This window comes from Leptodactylus fuscus, chromosome 2 (assembly GCF_031893055.1).
Source record: "Leptodactylus fuscus isolate aLepFus1 chromosome 2, aLepFus1.hap2, whole genome shotgun sequence".
Lineage (NCBI taxonomy): Eukaryota > Metazoa > Chordata > Amphibia > Anura > Leptodactylidae > Leptodactylus > Leptodactylus fuscus.
Genome location: NC_134266.1, coordinates 143,131,876 through 143,146,390, shown reverse-complemented (window position 1 = coordinate 143,146,390; position 14,515 = coordinate 143,131,876). Strand labels below are relative to the sequence as shown.

At 40.7% G+C, this 14,515-nt stretch overlaps 1 protein-coding gene across 2 annotated transcripts; it reads right to left on the bottom strand.

The window, feature by feature from the left end:
• Positions 1 to 2,011: 2,011 nt before the first annotated feature.
• On the bottom strand, positions 2,012 to 14,345 carry MDH2 (malate dehydrogenase 2). Of its 2 annotated transcripts, none has more exons than XM_075264807.1 (9): positions 14,170 to 14,345; positions 11,705 to 11,873; positions 9,571 to 9,661; positions 9,354 to 9,456; positions 7,792 to 7,917; positions 7,307 to 7,384; positions 7,073 to 7,172; positions 2,882 to 3,033; positions 2,012 to 2,418 (listed from the first exon to the last, which is right to left on the bottom strand). In XM_075264807.1, exons 1-9 carry the CDS (start codon positions 14,233 to 14,235, stop codon positions 2,287 to 2,289), a joined length of 1,017 nt encoding a protein of 338 aa, XP_075120908.1. In that variant the 5' UTR covers positions 14,236 to 14,345; the 3' UTR covers positions 2,012 to 2,286. The 2 variants fall into 2 exon arrangements, with proteins under 2 accessions (XP_075120908.1, XP_075120907.1); XM_075264806.1 differs by having other exon boundaries at positions 9,354 to 9,463; positions 9,578 to 9,661.
• Between the last annotated feature and the right edge of the window lie 170 nt (positions 14,346 to 14,515).

Genomic DNA, 14,515 nt, shown 5'->3' with positions numbered 1-14,515 from the left:
TTAAGGACACGTTGATCCAGGGTTTCATACTGACTGCCAGATTTGGGAAGAAGGAATTTTCCCCCCTGAAATAGGGCAATTGGCATGAGCCTCATGGGGTTTCTTGCCTTTCCCTGGATCAACACTGTAGGGATTGTAGGGTTATAGGTTGGTTTGATGGACTGATGTCTTTATCCAACCTCATCAACTATATGTAACTATGTTCAGATTTAGCCTGCTGGTGAGATTTAGAAGACGCATGAAGACTGGAAGGAAAGGCTTGACGGTGAGCGCAAACTATACATCCGTCAGACACATGGTCATCAGGTAACAACTGCTGACACTCAATATAACACCTTTACTTCCTTTTAGAGAGATTTTTAGCACTGGATATCTTCAAATATATAGAAAGAGGAATCTCTTAGTACACATACAGGAAATATAGAGCAGGAAAACACCAGGAGGGCATTTTACCTTAAATCTCTGAGGGTCCTGCTGCAGTCCTCAGTCACCAGCAAGTTTAAATGGGCAAATCTGGACCAGGAGCCTCATCCCCACCATGTGACATACCTGCATCATCAATCTCCTCAGCTGCAACTTGTACTCTCCCAGAACTTACTCCCCCATCTCCAGACATGAGAACGTTGAACCAGCAGACCTGAGCTAGAATGGCAGCTATAGCCACATTATCTACATGACCGTCTGATGAAGCCATAAGGGCAAAATGCGCATTGGGACACATCTGCATGTGGTAGGTCTCCTCATGACTTTGGTACACACTTTCATTTCTCTTTAACTAGATCCTATCATTCACACACAATTTTTAGGTACCACGTCGGAATAGCCTTAAGAAAGGCTATTTGTCTCCTACCTTTTGCAGTCTTCTCTGTACAGCCATTCACCTACAATTCCCAGTTCTTGTCAGTATGCAAATGAGCTCTTGCACAACACTGGGGGTGTCCCCAATGCTGCGATAGAACTCTCTCCAGCGCCGCCTCCATCTTCGTCAGGAGCATCCTCTTCTTCCGGTGGTGGCTTGTAACTTCTAGGCCACGGGCAGAGTAGACTGTGCATGCCCAAAGGCCACGAGAAAATGGCCGCTTGCACAGTATTGTAAGCGGCCATTTTCTCATGGCCTGTGGGCATGCACAATCTACTCTGCCCAAGGACTAGAAGTTACAAGCCAACACCAGAAGAAGAGGCTGAAGATGACACTGCTGAAGAAGATGAAGGCAGCGCTGGAGAGTTCTCTCGCAGCATTGGGGACAGACTTCACTTAAAACGATACCTCTTTCTAAATCTTATTTAAAAAAAAAAAAAACAACACACCCCCTTTAATTTCCCCCACCTTTTTCTTTTTGGCGAGTAAAACTAGACGTAACATTTTATACCACGTTCTAGGTACAAACCCCTTCATAAATCCATAGATTCCAGGGATACAGAATCCTAACCTTAGTATAGCTGGTGTCAGTTATTGTTGTGGCTCTTCATCCAACTGTGATACCCAAGTTCCATTCTACAGGGAAGACCTCAGATTACGCCATTCCTATACCTCAGCTTTTGAATACCGACATTAGAATATTTGTTTCACCACAGACCACAAAACGCTCACGGGCGCCTCACTGACTGCCGGTTTCATTCTCCTGTCCAGTTTCTTGGACAGAAGACAGAAACCTGAAAGCAGAGACCGGGGTGCAGATGTGAACCCACCCTTACAAACACTTTAGCTAGCAGAAGTGTTATTTTGTCTTCTAACATTGAGATGGGAACATCCTATTCATTAGAACTGCCATGGATGTAAGAGTATCCACTGCAGCTCAAGCTTATAGCTGGAGGAAAAGTTCCAGAAAATGATGTGTAGGTCTCTGGAACAGATAACATTTTCATTGGTAGATGTCCTCTAGCAAAGTGGTCATAAAATCAAGTACTCTACATTGAGATTTCTAGAGTCCATATGGAAAGCTTATAGACAATAGGCAACAGTGTACTTCAATTAGTAGGCTAAAAGAAGAGGCCATTAATAAAGGAGACGTTACAAAGAAAAATATGACATTTAATCCATGGTATGAATCTCAGTATTTGTTTTTTGTTGGTAAAAGCATTTGATGTAAGTGCTGTCAAAAAAAGCTCATAACATATGCTGTGAGGAAGTCTAGCTGGCTCTGAAGCAAAGAGTAACCAGTCAAGTGAGGCAGCCACTGACTGGTTACTTTTAAAGACCTTGTCACAGCATAGCATAGGGATCTCTTCTAAAGTGTCACGTTTCAATAAGTTAATAGAAGCCAACTTCCTGCACAGGTAACATGGTTACTTGAAGTTCTTTGCAAAGTCTTCCCCCTTCTTAATAGATGCTTTCAGTTCTCCCATAGCTTCTGATACCAGCTTCTCTTCAAAGGGCGACAGCTTACCCAGGCCCATGTTCTTCTCAATACCATTTTTCTAATAAATACAAAATAAAATACATTAGGATGAATAAATGTGTTAAAACTGTAAGCTATAGAATCTGATCAAAATAATATTTTGGCTTTCAATTTTAGGGTATGTTCACATAGCATTGATCTTAGACTCCCATTGAAAACAGTGGAAGACAGATTCAGGGCAGAATCTGAGGAATAATCTGCCTCAAGATCAGAGCCAGATTCAGCCATGTGAATGGGCTATTTAGCTCAGATATACAGAATTAATAATCCTGGAAAATCTCTTACAAGTCAGGTGAAGAGTGTTTTTAGCATGTCCAATTTATAGCAAAAAAGAGTCATATAGTCCAAGTTTGATTCACATAATTGCCAAAACAGCTGGAAGTCCTCAGATACACATTCACTTCACACAGAGCATGAATACACCACATTATAGCATACAAGAGATTTGTTCAAAATAGAAATTCTGCCTGTGTATTACTTACCCCCAGGAGCAGAGGATTTGAGAAATAAGTGCTCTCAGTTTCCTCAGATCTAACAAATGAGCATTCAATGACACCTTCCTTGCCATTCATGGCATCCAGCAAGGAAAATACAAAGCGTGCACCAGCATAGGCCATTGAAAGTGTTGCTGACCCTAAAGGGAAGGAGAAGGGCAGGTTTATACAGTGTCATTTAATGGCAAATAGCTTAATCCCCCAACTACAGAGAGCCTATTAGTATTACTTTCTGAATGACAAGTTAGCGCACACAACATATTTAATAATGTCACTTACCTTCTTTAACCCTCACTGCCAAGCACGTAGCTCTACATCCTCCCAGGGTGGCACTTGTCTAGCTGAGGACGTAGCTACTACATCCTTACTTCTAATGTGGATATCTCTGGACTCATTTGGGATATGAAGATAATTTTAGATTAATTTTAAGATGAGAATCTCATCTTTAAAATGATACCAAGGTCTTCATGTTAACCGTTACAACGCCAAAGCGATTCACTGTTGAAAACGCTATTCAGGATTGAGATCCTATTTAAGATCTCAATTCCTGACAGCATTTTTAACAGCGATTCACTCAAAATCTGTAAGGGCTATTTTGAAGAACTTGGTGTCAACTTAGATGAGATTCTCATCTTTAAAAAGAATCTAAAATTATCTTTATAGCCCAAACGAGTCCTGAGATACAGGACTTTAAAATGCCCCCCCCTCCTGTCTCGGGAAGAATCAGTGAACTGTAACAGGAAGGGGACAGGAGAGGACTCCTGCAGCGTGCACAGAGAAGAATTTTCTGTCTCTGTGCAAAACCTGTATGTGACCTGCTCTTTTATTGTCACATACAAGTATAATATTTCCCCCTGAGTCTTCCTAGTGGGGTATTCTTATGCAATACCCCTGAACATAACCAGGAAGCTTATTGGCGCTGTGACCCAGACCCAGGTTGCATTAAACACACAACATATACAAAGTCTTGAATAAAGTTTAACTTTCACCCAATCCCTGTCCTCTCCATACCTAAGCTTTCTACAGTAATATACTTCTTTAGCAATGTCCAATACACGCTAAAATAATAGTAATAACAATTACCACTAGAGATGAACATATAGATTGCTAAAAATTTTTTATAGGGGGATGGAAAATTATATTTTTATGTAAAGTCCCATTTCATTTGCATGCACAAAATGGGTTGACGCATTTCTGCAATTTTAGCATTTCTTTAACACTCCACTGTAAATATATACGTGTGGTATGTATGAACGCCTCACATATTGCAGTTTTTTTGGATAGTACATTTTGTTTGCAGAAAGGGATTGCTTGAGTCAGCACTTTAATAGCAAATTTAAATTTTTGTGCAAATGTTTGCTTGAAATCTCCGTTTGCTGCAAAGTTCCTTGTATATACGAAACATTAAGTTGTGTTTTTATATACAGCATGCTGTGCAATCTCAAAAAAGTTAGATTTTGGTGTCAGTCAGTTTGCTAGGCGCAGTATAGCTTTTTAACATTGGTGAATAACAGCAAAATCCTGTCTGTCTTCTGTCTTAAGTGTTTTTGGGAGTCCGAGCTCGTGTGTGTACACACACATTACATAAATATATATTTATTATGTGTGTATGTGTAATTTATTTCACACACATACAGAATAAGCTATGGGTATTGATGACCCATTGAGACATATGTAATCTTCAGGTTGTCTACTTTCAAAAAATTTATAGGGTTTAGGGGTTCACTTGTTTTTCACAGTGTGTAATTGCCTACATTTTATAGCATGATACTTTAACATTTCCAGCTTCAAAGCAGATTTTTGTTCCTTCCAGTTCTAGCGATTTTCTGAAGACACATGCAGACAGGTGTAGGCCTTAGTTATATGTATGAACTCTCCACATGTTGAACTTATTTTTAGGAGGTTCTGCGCATATAATTTTTTGTTTGGTTTGCATCTTTAACAACTAATATACATTTATTTGCATTTCTTCATAAAACATTCACTTTAAATGAAAATTGCATGAAGGTGCCTGTTCGTATACAGTACCAAGTGGCATTCTGACAATGCTGCAGGTGTCTACATTAAAATATATATATATATATATATATATATATATATATATATATATATATATATATATATATATATATATATTTTGTATGGGGGGGGTTGTTGATGATTTTTTTAATGTTGCAATTTAGGTTGGATTTATCCATCTCAAAACTGAAGATTGCTCTGGCTACTGGAGGTGCAAAATTTCCAGACCCTTGGCAGTGAAAGGGGTAACCCCATAAGGACACAACCTCTCAACATCTTAAGGACCAGGCCTAATTTTTCAAATCTAACATGTGTCACCTTATGTGGTAATATGAAAACAAAAACAGGGCTAGGAAAAAGGGAGATCACAGCCCACTTACTTGAACCTTTGATTATGCAGTCCCAAGTGTGTAAATGCCAAATGTTCTAGGATGGAGGGTGCACGGAATTTGAACCCATCGGCTATGGGGTATATCCAGAATATAAACGAAAGGAGAAAAAAAAAAAAAAAAATCCAGCTCCACTCCAAGAGTCCCTTAAAACGTTTTAAGGGACTCTTGGAGTGGAGCTAGATTTTTTTTCTCCTTTCGTTTATATTATGTGGTAATAACTTGGCAAGATGAAGCATCTCAGATAGTGTGTTTTTTTTTTTGTGACATGCACTTCCATTTCAGTGGTAAATTCGAGTGAAATGGCTATATATATATATATATATATATATATATATATATATATATATATATATATATATATATATATATATATATATATATTGTCACGGAGCAAAGGTATACGTCTTCCTCCGGATGGTCTTTTGAATCAACACGGACGCAAGAGGTCGGGAGACAACAGCAATTTATTGTAATCCACAAAGTTAGTAGCCGGCGGCGGTCACATCAACCGTAATAACAATAAGTCCACAGAAGTCACAATCCAATGATAACTTTGGTTCCTTGGTCCTGTAACTAAATCCTGGCTCTCTGCAGAGCTGTGCACAGGCCGGCTAACACATACTAACTCCAAGCTACAACTATATACTAAGACTGTTACACCTATATCTGTGGGTGGGAAGGGCTGAGTCACAGATCCTTCCCCCCTCACCTATACCAAGGAGAGCAGACTCCCTGTCTACTATGGACAATGCACCGTCCAACATCTTCTTGGAGACACTGATCAGATTATCTCCACCCATTGTCCTCACTAGTTAGAGGTATTTGCATACAATGTACTAACACACTAGACCCTAATCAGCCAACTACACATTGATGTATATAACAGGTTAGAGAATACATTCCACATGAAATATATATTACACATTGCCTATAGTATAGACTCTAACCATCCCGTGACATACATATATTATATATATATATATATATATATATATATATATATATATATATATATATATATATATTTTACACCACCTATCTGCGTTATGTTGGGGTCAAACTTTAATCACTTTTCTTTTTCCACATATTATAAGTCTTACAACACACACTTTTCAGGGTCATTTCAAAAGCCCATTTTTCAAGCAACCTGTTCAGAAGAGTCCTTGAAAAATCTAATAGAAACCCCAATAAATCACCCCATTCTCAAAACTGCACTCCTGGAAAAATTAAAAACAGCATTTTAGGACATGTAACCCTTTCAGCATTTTAAAGGAATGGAGGTGAATTTTACACATTTCCATTTCTGTCACTAATATATTCATTTGGCCCTAGAATTTACACATTTAGAAGGGGTAAAGAAGAAACTGCATCTCACATGTGGCTGTATTTTGCTGGAGTCTGTTTCGGGGCCCTATGTTGCTTTTGCAGAGACCCTGAAGTACCAGAACAGTGGATTTTATTAATTCGCACTCAGTTTCGAGGTAGTGCATGAGAGGCATTCTCTCTAGCATAATTTAGAGTCGTGACAATTGGTATCTGACCATTGTTAGAAGGCACATTTGGATGTATGGGGAAGACAGACCATCTACTCTTAACCCCTTTCCACATACATGTACTTCAGGGAATGCATGTAATTAGTGCATCTCCATGGTACATGTACGTGATGGTGATCACACAGGCATATAGAATCAGTACCTTGTGACTGAGATCAGCACAATTGCCTGTAATGAAACATACCATCAATTTAAGTTCTCAGATGCCAACTGACCTGCTCCTGCTTTAGCTTTGACAACCTCTGTTCCGGCCTCTTGTATTCTGAAGGTAAGTGCTTCCAATTGATCTTGGGGAAATTCTACTTTAGGTGTAGCCTGGAGAGGGGGAATAAAAAAAAAATAAAAAAAAAATGCAAAAGTCATAAGTTGTGTCTGCAGCAGTTTCGCAAGGGAGTATAAACCCAAAATAAAGGCATAAATATGGGCACAATATTGTGAGCCCATCATACCTGAGAGATCAGTGGAATAATTGTCTTGCCAGCATGTCCACCAATCACAGGAACATTCACACGAGCAGGATCCAGTCCCTGAAAATTAACATTTTTTTTTTTTTTTATTTACTGACATGCATGGCAACATTGGCTTTGCTAAAATCTATACTAAGAAATGCATATTTAGAAACAGAAAACAAAAAAAAAAAACAAACAAAAAAACAACCCACTGTTTCACTGCAGAGACCATAAAACACTCATAGGCGGAAACTTTGCAAACTCATTCAAATGAATAGGTTTGAAAACCGGTTTCCGTCTCCTGTCCAGTTTCTTGGGCAGAAGACTGAAACTGAAAGTGGAGACCGGGTCGGAGATGTAAACCCGCCCTATCACAGATAACACTACAGGAGGGGTCTGCAGCTTTTCATAGTTTGCATATACTGTAGTTTAATTTGTAGTGTGAGGCCTGTACTCAAAATAGTAGGGAGAAAACAGGAGGTTACCTTTAGCTCTGCAACAAAGGTGTTGGCTCTTACAATATCAAGTGTAGTAACACCAAAAATACGGCTAGGATTGTAAACACCATGCTTCTTAAACATTTCTGAAGTGATAGGAATTGTTGAGTTCACCTGTACAGAAAGAAAGACATTAACAGAGGGCCTTAAGACCAGACTACACAGACTTTTTGTAGTACTCAAGAGTGACAGCTGCACCCTACAAGATTGCTTAAAACGCAATGCATTCATTCAGATGGTGACTACAGTTAGGGTAACTCGGTAGTTAAAATGAATTAGTAAAGAGCTGCACAAAGCATCTATATATAGAACTACCTGAGATAGTCTATTCTATGACTGTTTAAGCCTTCATACATTGTCTCCTATCAGTTTATCTGCTGCTAATAATCAGATTATGGCTGAAACATTTCTGTTTTAGGCTTTGGACATGTACAAAAAGAAACAATATGCCCTCTCCCCTATCCATTGCGAATAATGTTCTGCTATTCTTGACAGGAATAACTATAAAACTGCAAACATATCTGAAAAAAAAGTCAAAGTGACCAATAGTTCAGAAACACTGTACTTCAAATACATGCAACTAAGTAGATAAAAAAAAAAAAACCCACAATACTAACCACCCTATGCCCATAGTCAGTAAAGCAGCTCATATAATATCCCATACATAACACCACAAGCAATCGCAAGCACAGAGACTACTTTACTTAAATTATAAGCTGAGATCTGCAGAATGCTCAGTCTTTTCAACACAAGAACAGTTTGCAGACATCCCTGTGCAGGCTGTGAGAAGAATCATCCCTCCCCTTCTCCATTCACTATGTGAAGAGTGAAAAGGATGGCCCTCTACACTCACCGAGATGAGCAAAACAGAATGAAATTTATTTAGCAATGGACTTGCACTAGATTCACACCTGTGCCTGGGTTTCCAGGCTTCAGTCTGCTTGAGGACTCGAAGAATGGAAACCTAGACCCCTAAGACTATAAAGGGGTCCGCCGGGTTTCCGCACAAAGGCGCAGGTGTGAAGCTAGTAACAAAAGATTGAATGTTAAATTAGCTAGAAGGGAGACACCTAGTGGTAGGAAGGTTAGAGACTCTTTCAAGCAGAGAGCAGCCACATTTTTAATTACATTACATTTTGGTCCAGAATCACATGCTCTGAAATACAACTAATTTGTCTGAAACGTTAAGGACCAATTAAAGGAATATCCCTACATCACAAACCATTAAGCATTTGTGAAATTTGCTCCATACACTTTGGAAATTCCAGAAACAGCAAAGCAAGCACAACTCCCATAAAAGAAAATATAATAAAGCCAGGGCTACACAGATTTGTATAGCTCTACTAATTGATTTTAGCCACTAAACTACAGCTGAATGCAATCTAGTTGTAGATAGTTAGAAACAATCATTAGTGCTACAAAAGTTAGTGTAGCCCTGGCTTAAACGTCCAAGATGTGAATACCCCCTTTAAATTTAGAAGGCAAAGGTCATGCACTCAATCTACCACCACTTTAGTACATACAAAACCCATCAAGAAAAATTAACTCACTGGATTTGCAATGATGCAGATCATAGCTTCTGGACAAGTTTTAGCACAAGCTTCAGTGAGAGTAGCGACAATAGATGCATTTGTGTTAAAAAGGTCATCACGAGTCATCCCTGGAGAATGAGGAAAAATAAAAATGTAAAGAGTAGTTTATAAAAAAAAAAAAAAAAGTATGCATTATATAGAGAAGAGGAAAAAAAAATGCCAAGATTTATAGTAGAACTTGCCAGGTTTTCTTGGGACTCCAGCAGGGATGACTACTACATCAGCACCTTTCAAGCATTCTGGTAACTGTTCTGCTCCAATGTATCCTGTAACAAGGAGATTGATTAGGTTTATATTGTAATGTAGTCCAACATGAAATATAATGGCAAAAAAAAAAAAAATCACTACAATGTTTAAAGAGGGTTTAGCCCACTAAAAATATTTAAAAGCTATTCTATGGCTTGGTAACAAGATATTTACTAGGACCCACACTGTTCACTAGACCAGGGGTCCTGGGCCCCGAGTCTGTCTTACTGCATGACCACAATGAGAAGGATTTTGAATCCTTGGCAGTCTTTCCGTGACAGCCCGATTCAAGCTTTTGCAATACTGTTGGACAACAGTTTTTTTTGGCACCAGTTTTAGAACTTTAAAATGCCACATTTACATCTGCTTGTATACTGTCTCTTGTAACCAAAGAAGGAGGTTCTGCTAGGGCACAACTTTAATAAACCATTTATTAAAGAGGACCCTTTCATGTCCTCAGGCACATGTGCAGTTTTATATACCGCTAGAAAGCCGACAGTGCGCTGAATTGCGTGCATTATCGGCTTTCCCATTATTTGCCCTGATGGAAGGGCTATTGGTGCAGTTACCGATATCTTGTCACAGTCAGAAGTGCATTCCTGACAGCCTAACTGGGAACGTCCCTCCTGACAGTACTTTGTATAGCTCTCTACTGTGAGGCGGCGTTATCACCCAGCGATGACTGTGAGGAACACACACACACACCAGTGAATTCAGCGCACTGCTGGCTTTCTAGCGGTATATAAAACTGCTTTTTAAGTTTCTATTTGGTGGAGGACTACTGCATCTGCAAAGTGATCATCATTGGCGCAAACAGTAAAGAAGGCAGCAGTATTCAGTAATAAGAGATTACATAGGTAACACTCAAAACATTTGCACCATAAGTAAAACTACAGGTGCATTAGGGACCTGGTCTCTAGCCTTTGTTAATCATAAAAAATAGCCTTAGTTTTTGAGAAGCTGCATATAGACTATGACATTGCTACTTAAATTTTTCTTACTGATGACCTAGCCACAGTATGATCTATGGGGTCTGACACCAAGACCAAACAAAGATCAGCTGTTGCAACAGCCTCCAGCTGCTAGTGGACAGGCAGCACACACACAGCAACACTTAATTCAATTAAGTGGAAAAACCACTATGTAGTGGATGGGGCTGCTGCACCGTCCCCTATCACTTGAATGGAGCAATGCTCACACTGTGCCCCTCCACTAGCAGTTGCTGTAACGGCTGATCTGTGCTGGGTCTGGGTACTGGGGCCAGAAAAACCCTTTAAGGTTGAAACGCAGCTTTTTTTGTTGCAGATTATGCTGCTGTTTTTTGAGCCAAAGCCAAGCATGGCTACAAATGGAAAGTTAAATATATAGGAAGTTATTTTACTTCTACTCAACCTAGTCCTGGCTTTCACTCAAAAACCTTCAGCAAAATCTGCAAAGAGAAAAAACAAACAAAAAAAAAAACGAGTTTCCGCAACGTGGGGCAAGTCGTTTTTTTGAACCAAAGACAAGAATGGCTACAAAAGGAATGGGAAATATATAAGAAGCTCTTATACTTCTACCCTCTACTCAATCCACTCCTGTCAAAATATAATATAATAAAACAAAACAACAATGTAACTTGGTTTTAAAGAAGACTTTGTGTGGTAATGTAGCCATTATGTAGAATAACCCCTTTATAAGAGTAGTCTACCACCTCCCCCAATCGTAGTCAGCTGTCACCACCGTATTATAGAATACATTACAATGATGAGCAACATACCTCTGTTCTGTATGTAACTTTTGTAGTTTTAGAGGAAAATATCTGAAGTTTTATGCAAGTGACACAGTTGGTGCATATGAACTAGTTTAGTGTAAACCTGTAAGTAAACCCAACCTCAAACGTATATGTCTGCAGGATCATCAGGGTGCCTATTTGCAGTAACCATATTGATCAGAAACTCTATGGAGTATCCAACTGATGTGTCAAATAATCAAGAAGGATAAAATCTGAAGTTTGGCAGTAACATGTTTACACACAACTTTACATGTTATTTGCTGTTTATGCATGTATTTAGTCACTTTACCTGTCACCTTCGCTCTGGTTTCGATGTGGCTCAAGTCTGCAGCAACACCAGGTGTGTGGGCAATATCATAGAGGGACAGTTTGCTTATTAAGGGACTGTTCTTCAACAAGAGAGAAAGTGGCTGCCCAATACCTCCAGATGCTCCAAGTACAGCCACACTGGCATTGTTCTGAGAAAAAAAAAAAAAAAAGATTTTTATAAAAACTTTTAAAAGGTTTGTACATTTTTGTCTGGACAACGCCTTTAACAAAAGTCTCCACAAAGGTAATGTTATTAAGTGGGAGGGACAGGTAGTGGGCACCATTACAATAATGCCCCCTGACTGAATGAGGGCAACCCACCCTAACCATGTTTTTTTTTTTTTTTTGTAGATTGTGAGCCCCACATAGAGCTCACAATGTACATTTTTCCCTATCAGTATGTCTTTTTTGGAGTATGGGATGGAAATCCATGCAAACACGGGGAGAACATACAAACTCCTTGCAGATGGTTTTTTGTCCTTGGTGGGATTTGAACACCAGGACTCCAGCGCTGCAAGGCTGCAGTGCTAACCACTGAGCCACCGTGTGGCCCCCACCCTAACCATGCTTTTATTCAAGGAGCTATCCATACCACCAATAAGTTAAGCTTGATATGGAGAGATCTCACTTAAAGAGGACCTTTCACATCCCCCTGCGCATGCAGTTTTATATACCACTAGAATAGAAAGCAGACAGTGCGCTGAATTCGGCACACTGTCAGCTTTCTCGTTATGTGCCCCTGGGCTGGAGTTATCAGTGGCGTTAGTTTCGGCACTGATCGCTGCCCACCGTCAGAAGGGCATTCCTGACAGTCTAGCTGGGCTGTGAGGGATGCCCCTCCCCTCTAACAGTACTCATCCATAGCCCTGTATGGTCAGAGGGGGTGTTCCTTACCACCCAGGAATGACTCTGAATGGTAAGGAACGCCAACCTCCCCACAGTACAAGTCTATGGACGAGTACTGTCAACTAGACTGTCAGGAACGCCCTTCTGACGTTAGCTGACAGTACTTGTTCATAAACTTTTACTGGAGGGAGGCATTCCTTATTCAGTGTCATTCCTGGGCAGTAAGAAACACCCCCTCTCACTGTACAGAGCTATGGATGAGTACTGTCACAGGGGGCATCCCTCACAGCTCGGCTAGACTGCCAGGAACGCCCTTCTGACAGTGGGCATCGATTGGTGCCAAAACTAACCGCACACGCTCCGCATTCTAGCACTATATAAAATCGCATGTGCAAGAGGACATGAAAGGTACTCTTTAAAAAAAGTATAATGAAATTTATAAATGGAATCAGCAAATATGCACTTTGTGATAATAATAATTATTATGATAATAGTTGCCCAATCACCCAAACCTCTGACACCCCCCCCCCCCCCCCAACTGGGCCAAAGGAAAATTGGCCTACATATAAGCAGTTCCTAGTACAAAAAAGGTTGGGGATTGCTGTATTAGAGGAAGTGCAAAAAGGTTCCTATTATAGTCCACTGGGCTTTTCCTATCACCCACCACATAGCGAGGTGCTTTGGGGGAGGGGGGGGGTTATGGGACAGGTTAGATTTCTACAGTTCCACATGACCTTCCCTGCAAACACTACAATCACATCAGTCATTTTCTCGATTGATCAATCTATTAGACTTTGACCTAGCTGAAATTTACAAGGAAGGGGAAGAATAGGTCAACTGGCAATCTTCTGGCATCAGTTCAAGGATTCACACCCTCACAGACATGCACACGATGGGGACCCCAAAAAGCAGGAACACATTTACAACAGGTCACAGTTTTCTCAGAAACAGGTAGATAAACCGAAACGAAAAACAAGTCCTTAAATGCAAACAAAATAGGAAGCAGGTTATTACATCCTACATTACTAAGACTTCTCAAGGCAGCTCTGTAAGACCTTTTGTGCCCAGGTGCCACCCCAGATGCCCAGGTAATTATTTAGTGCTCATCGGGGGACCCTCCTAGTCACCACTTATGGCAGATCCAACAGTCTGAATATTTATGTCACTACCTGGATGAGCCATTGCCCCTAGTGACAAGCCCTGTGTGTCTATTACCCCCAGCTAGCGGCCATTTCAGGACGAGTTCTGCAAGGAGACGGTTGAACTTGATTGACATACAGGTGTCTTTTCCCCACCATACTATGTAAGATCACAGACATGGAGAGCAGGATGATAATCCGCATTATATCTATAGCCTATATGATAAGACATTGTATGTACATGCATGCTAGGCGCCGAGAGGACGTGCTGGGCTATAGAGTACAGCCAGCGGAGCACGCGGCTTCAGAGTCAGGGGAGACTACTGGGCTTTGTAGTTACACCCGAGCTCCCTGCATGGCCAAGCCCTTGCTCAATGTCAGCTCGGTCGCCTGAGGACAAGTCGGTAATGTCTATACTATGAGCTGGCTGCACCACGGGCTCCACAATGTGACAGGCTACCTGCGCGCTGGTGGACAGTCCCCGGAGGAGGCCGGACGCGGCGGGTCTTGCGATACGGGAGAACATGATGGTTACAGGAGAGCAGACAACCGGCAACACACTGAACAAGAAGTGACTCCAACGACCTCCAGCAGTAGAGACAGCGCCAACACGAGGGGGCGGATCTACAAGAGACGTCTGACGTCACCAATGACCTTCCGTCCGGCGTTTCGAAGATATAAACGGACGTAAACTATTGCGCACGCGCAGTGATCTCGCCAATGGCGTTTCGGTGAATTATTCTAAATGTAGTTTCTATTGCATTGCGGTCTCCGGCGCTGTGCTGTATACTCAGTGTTCCGTTTTA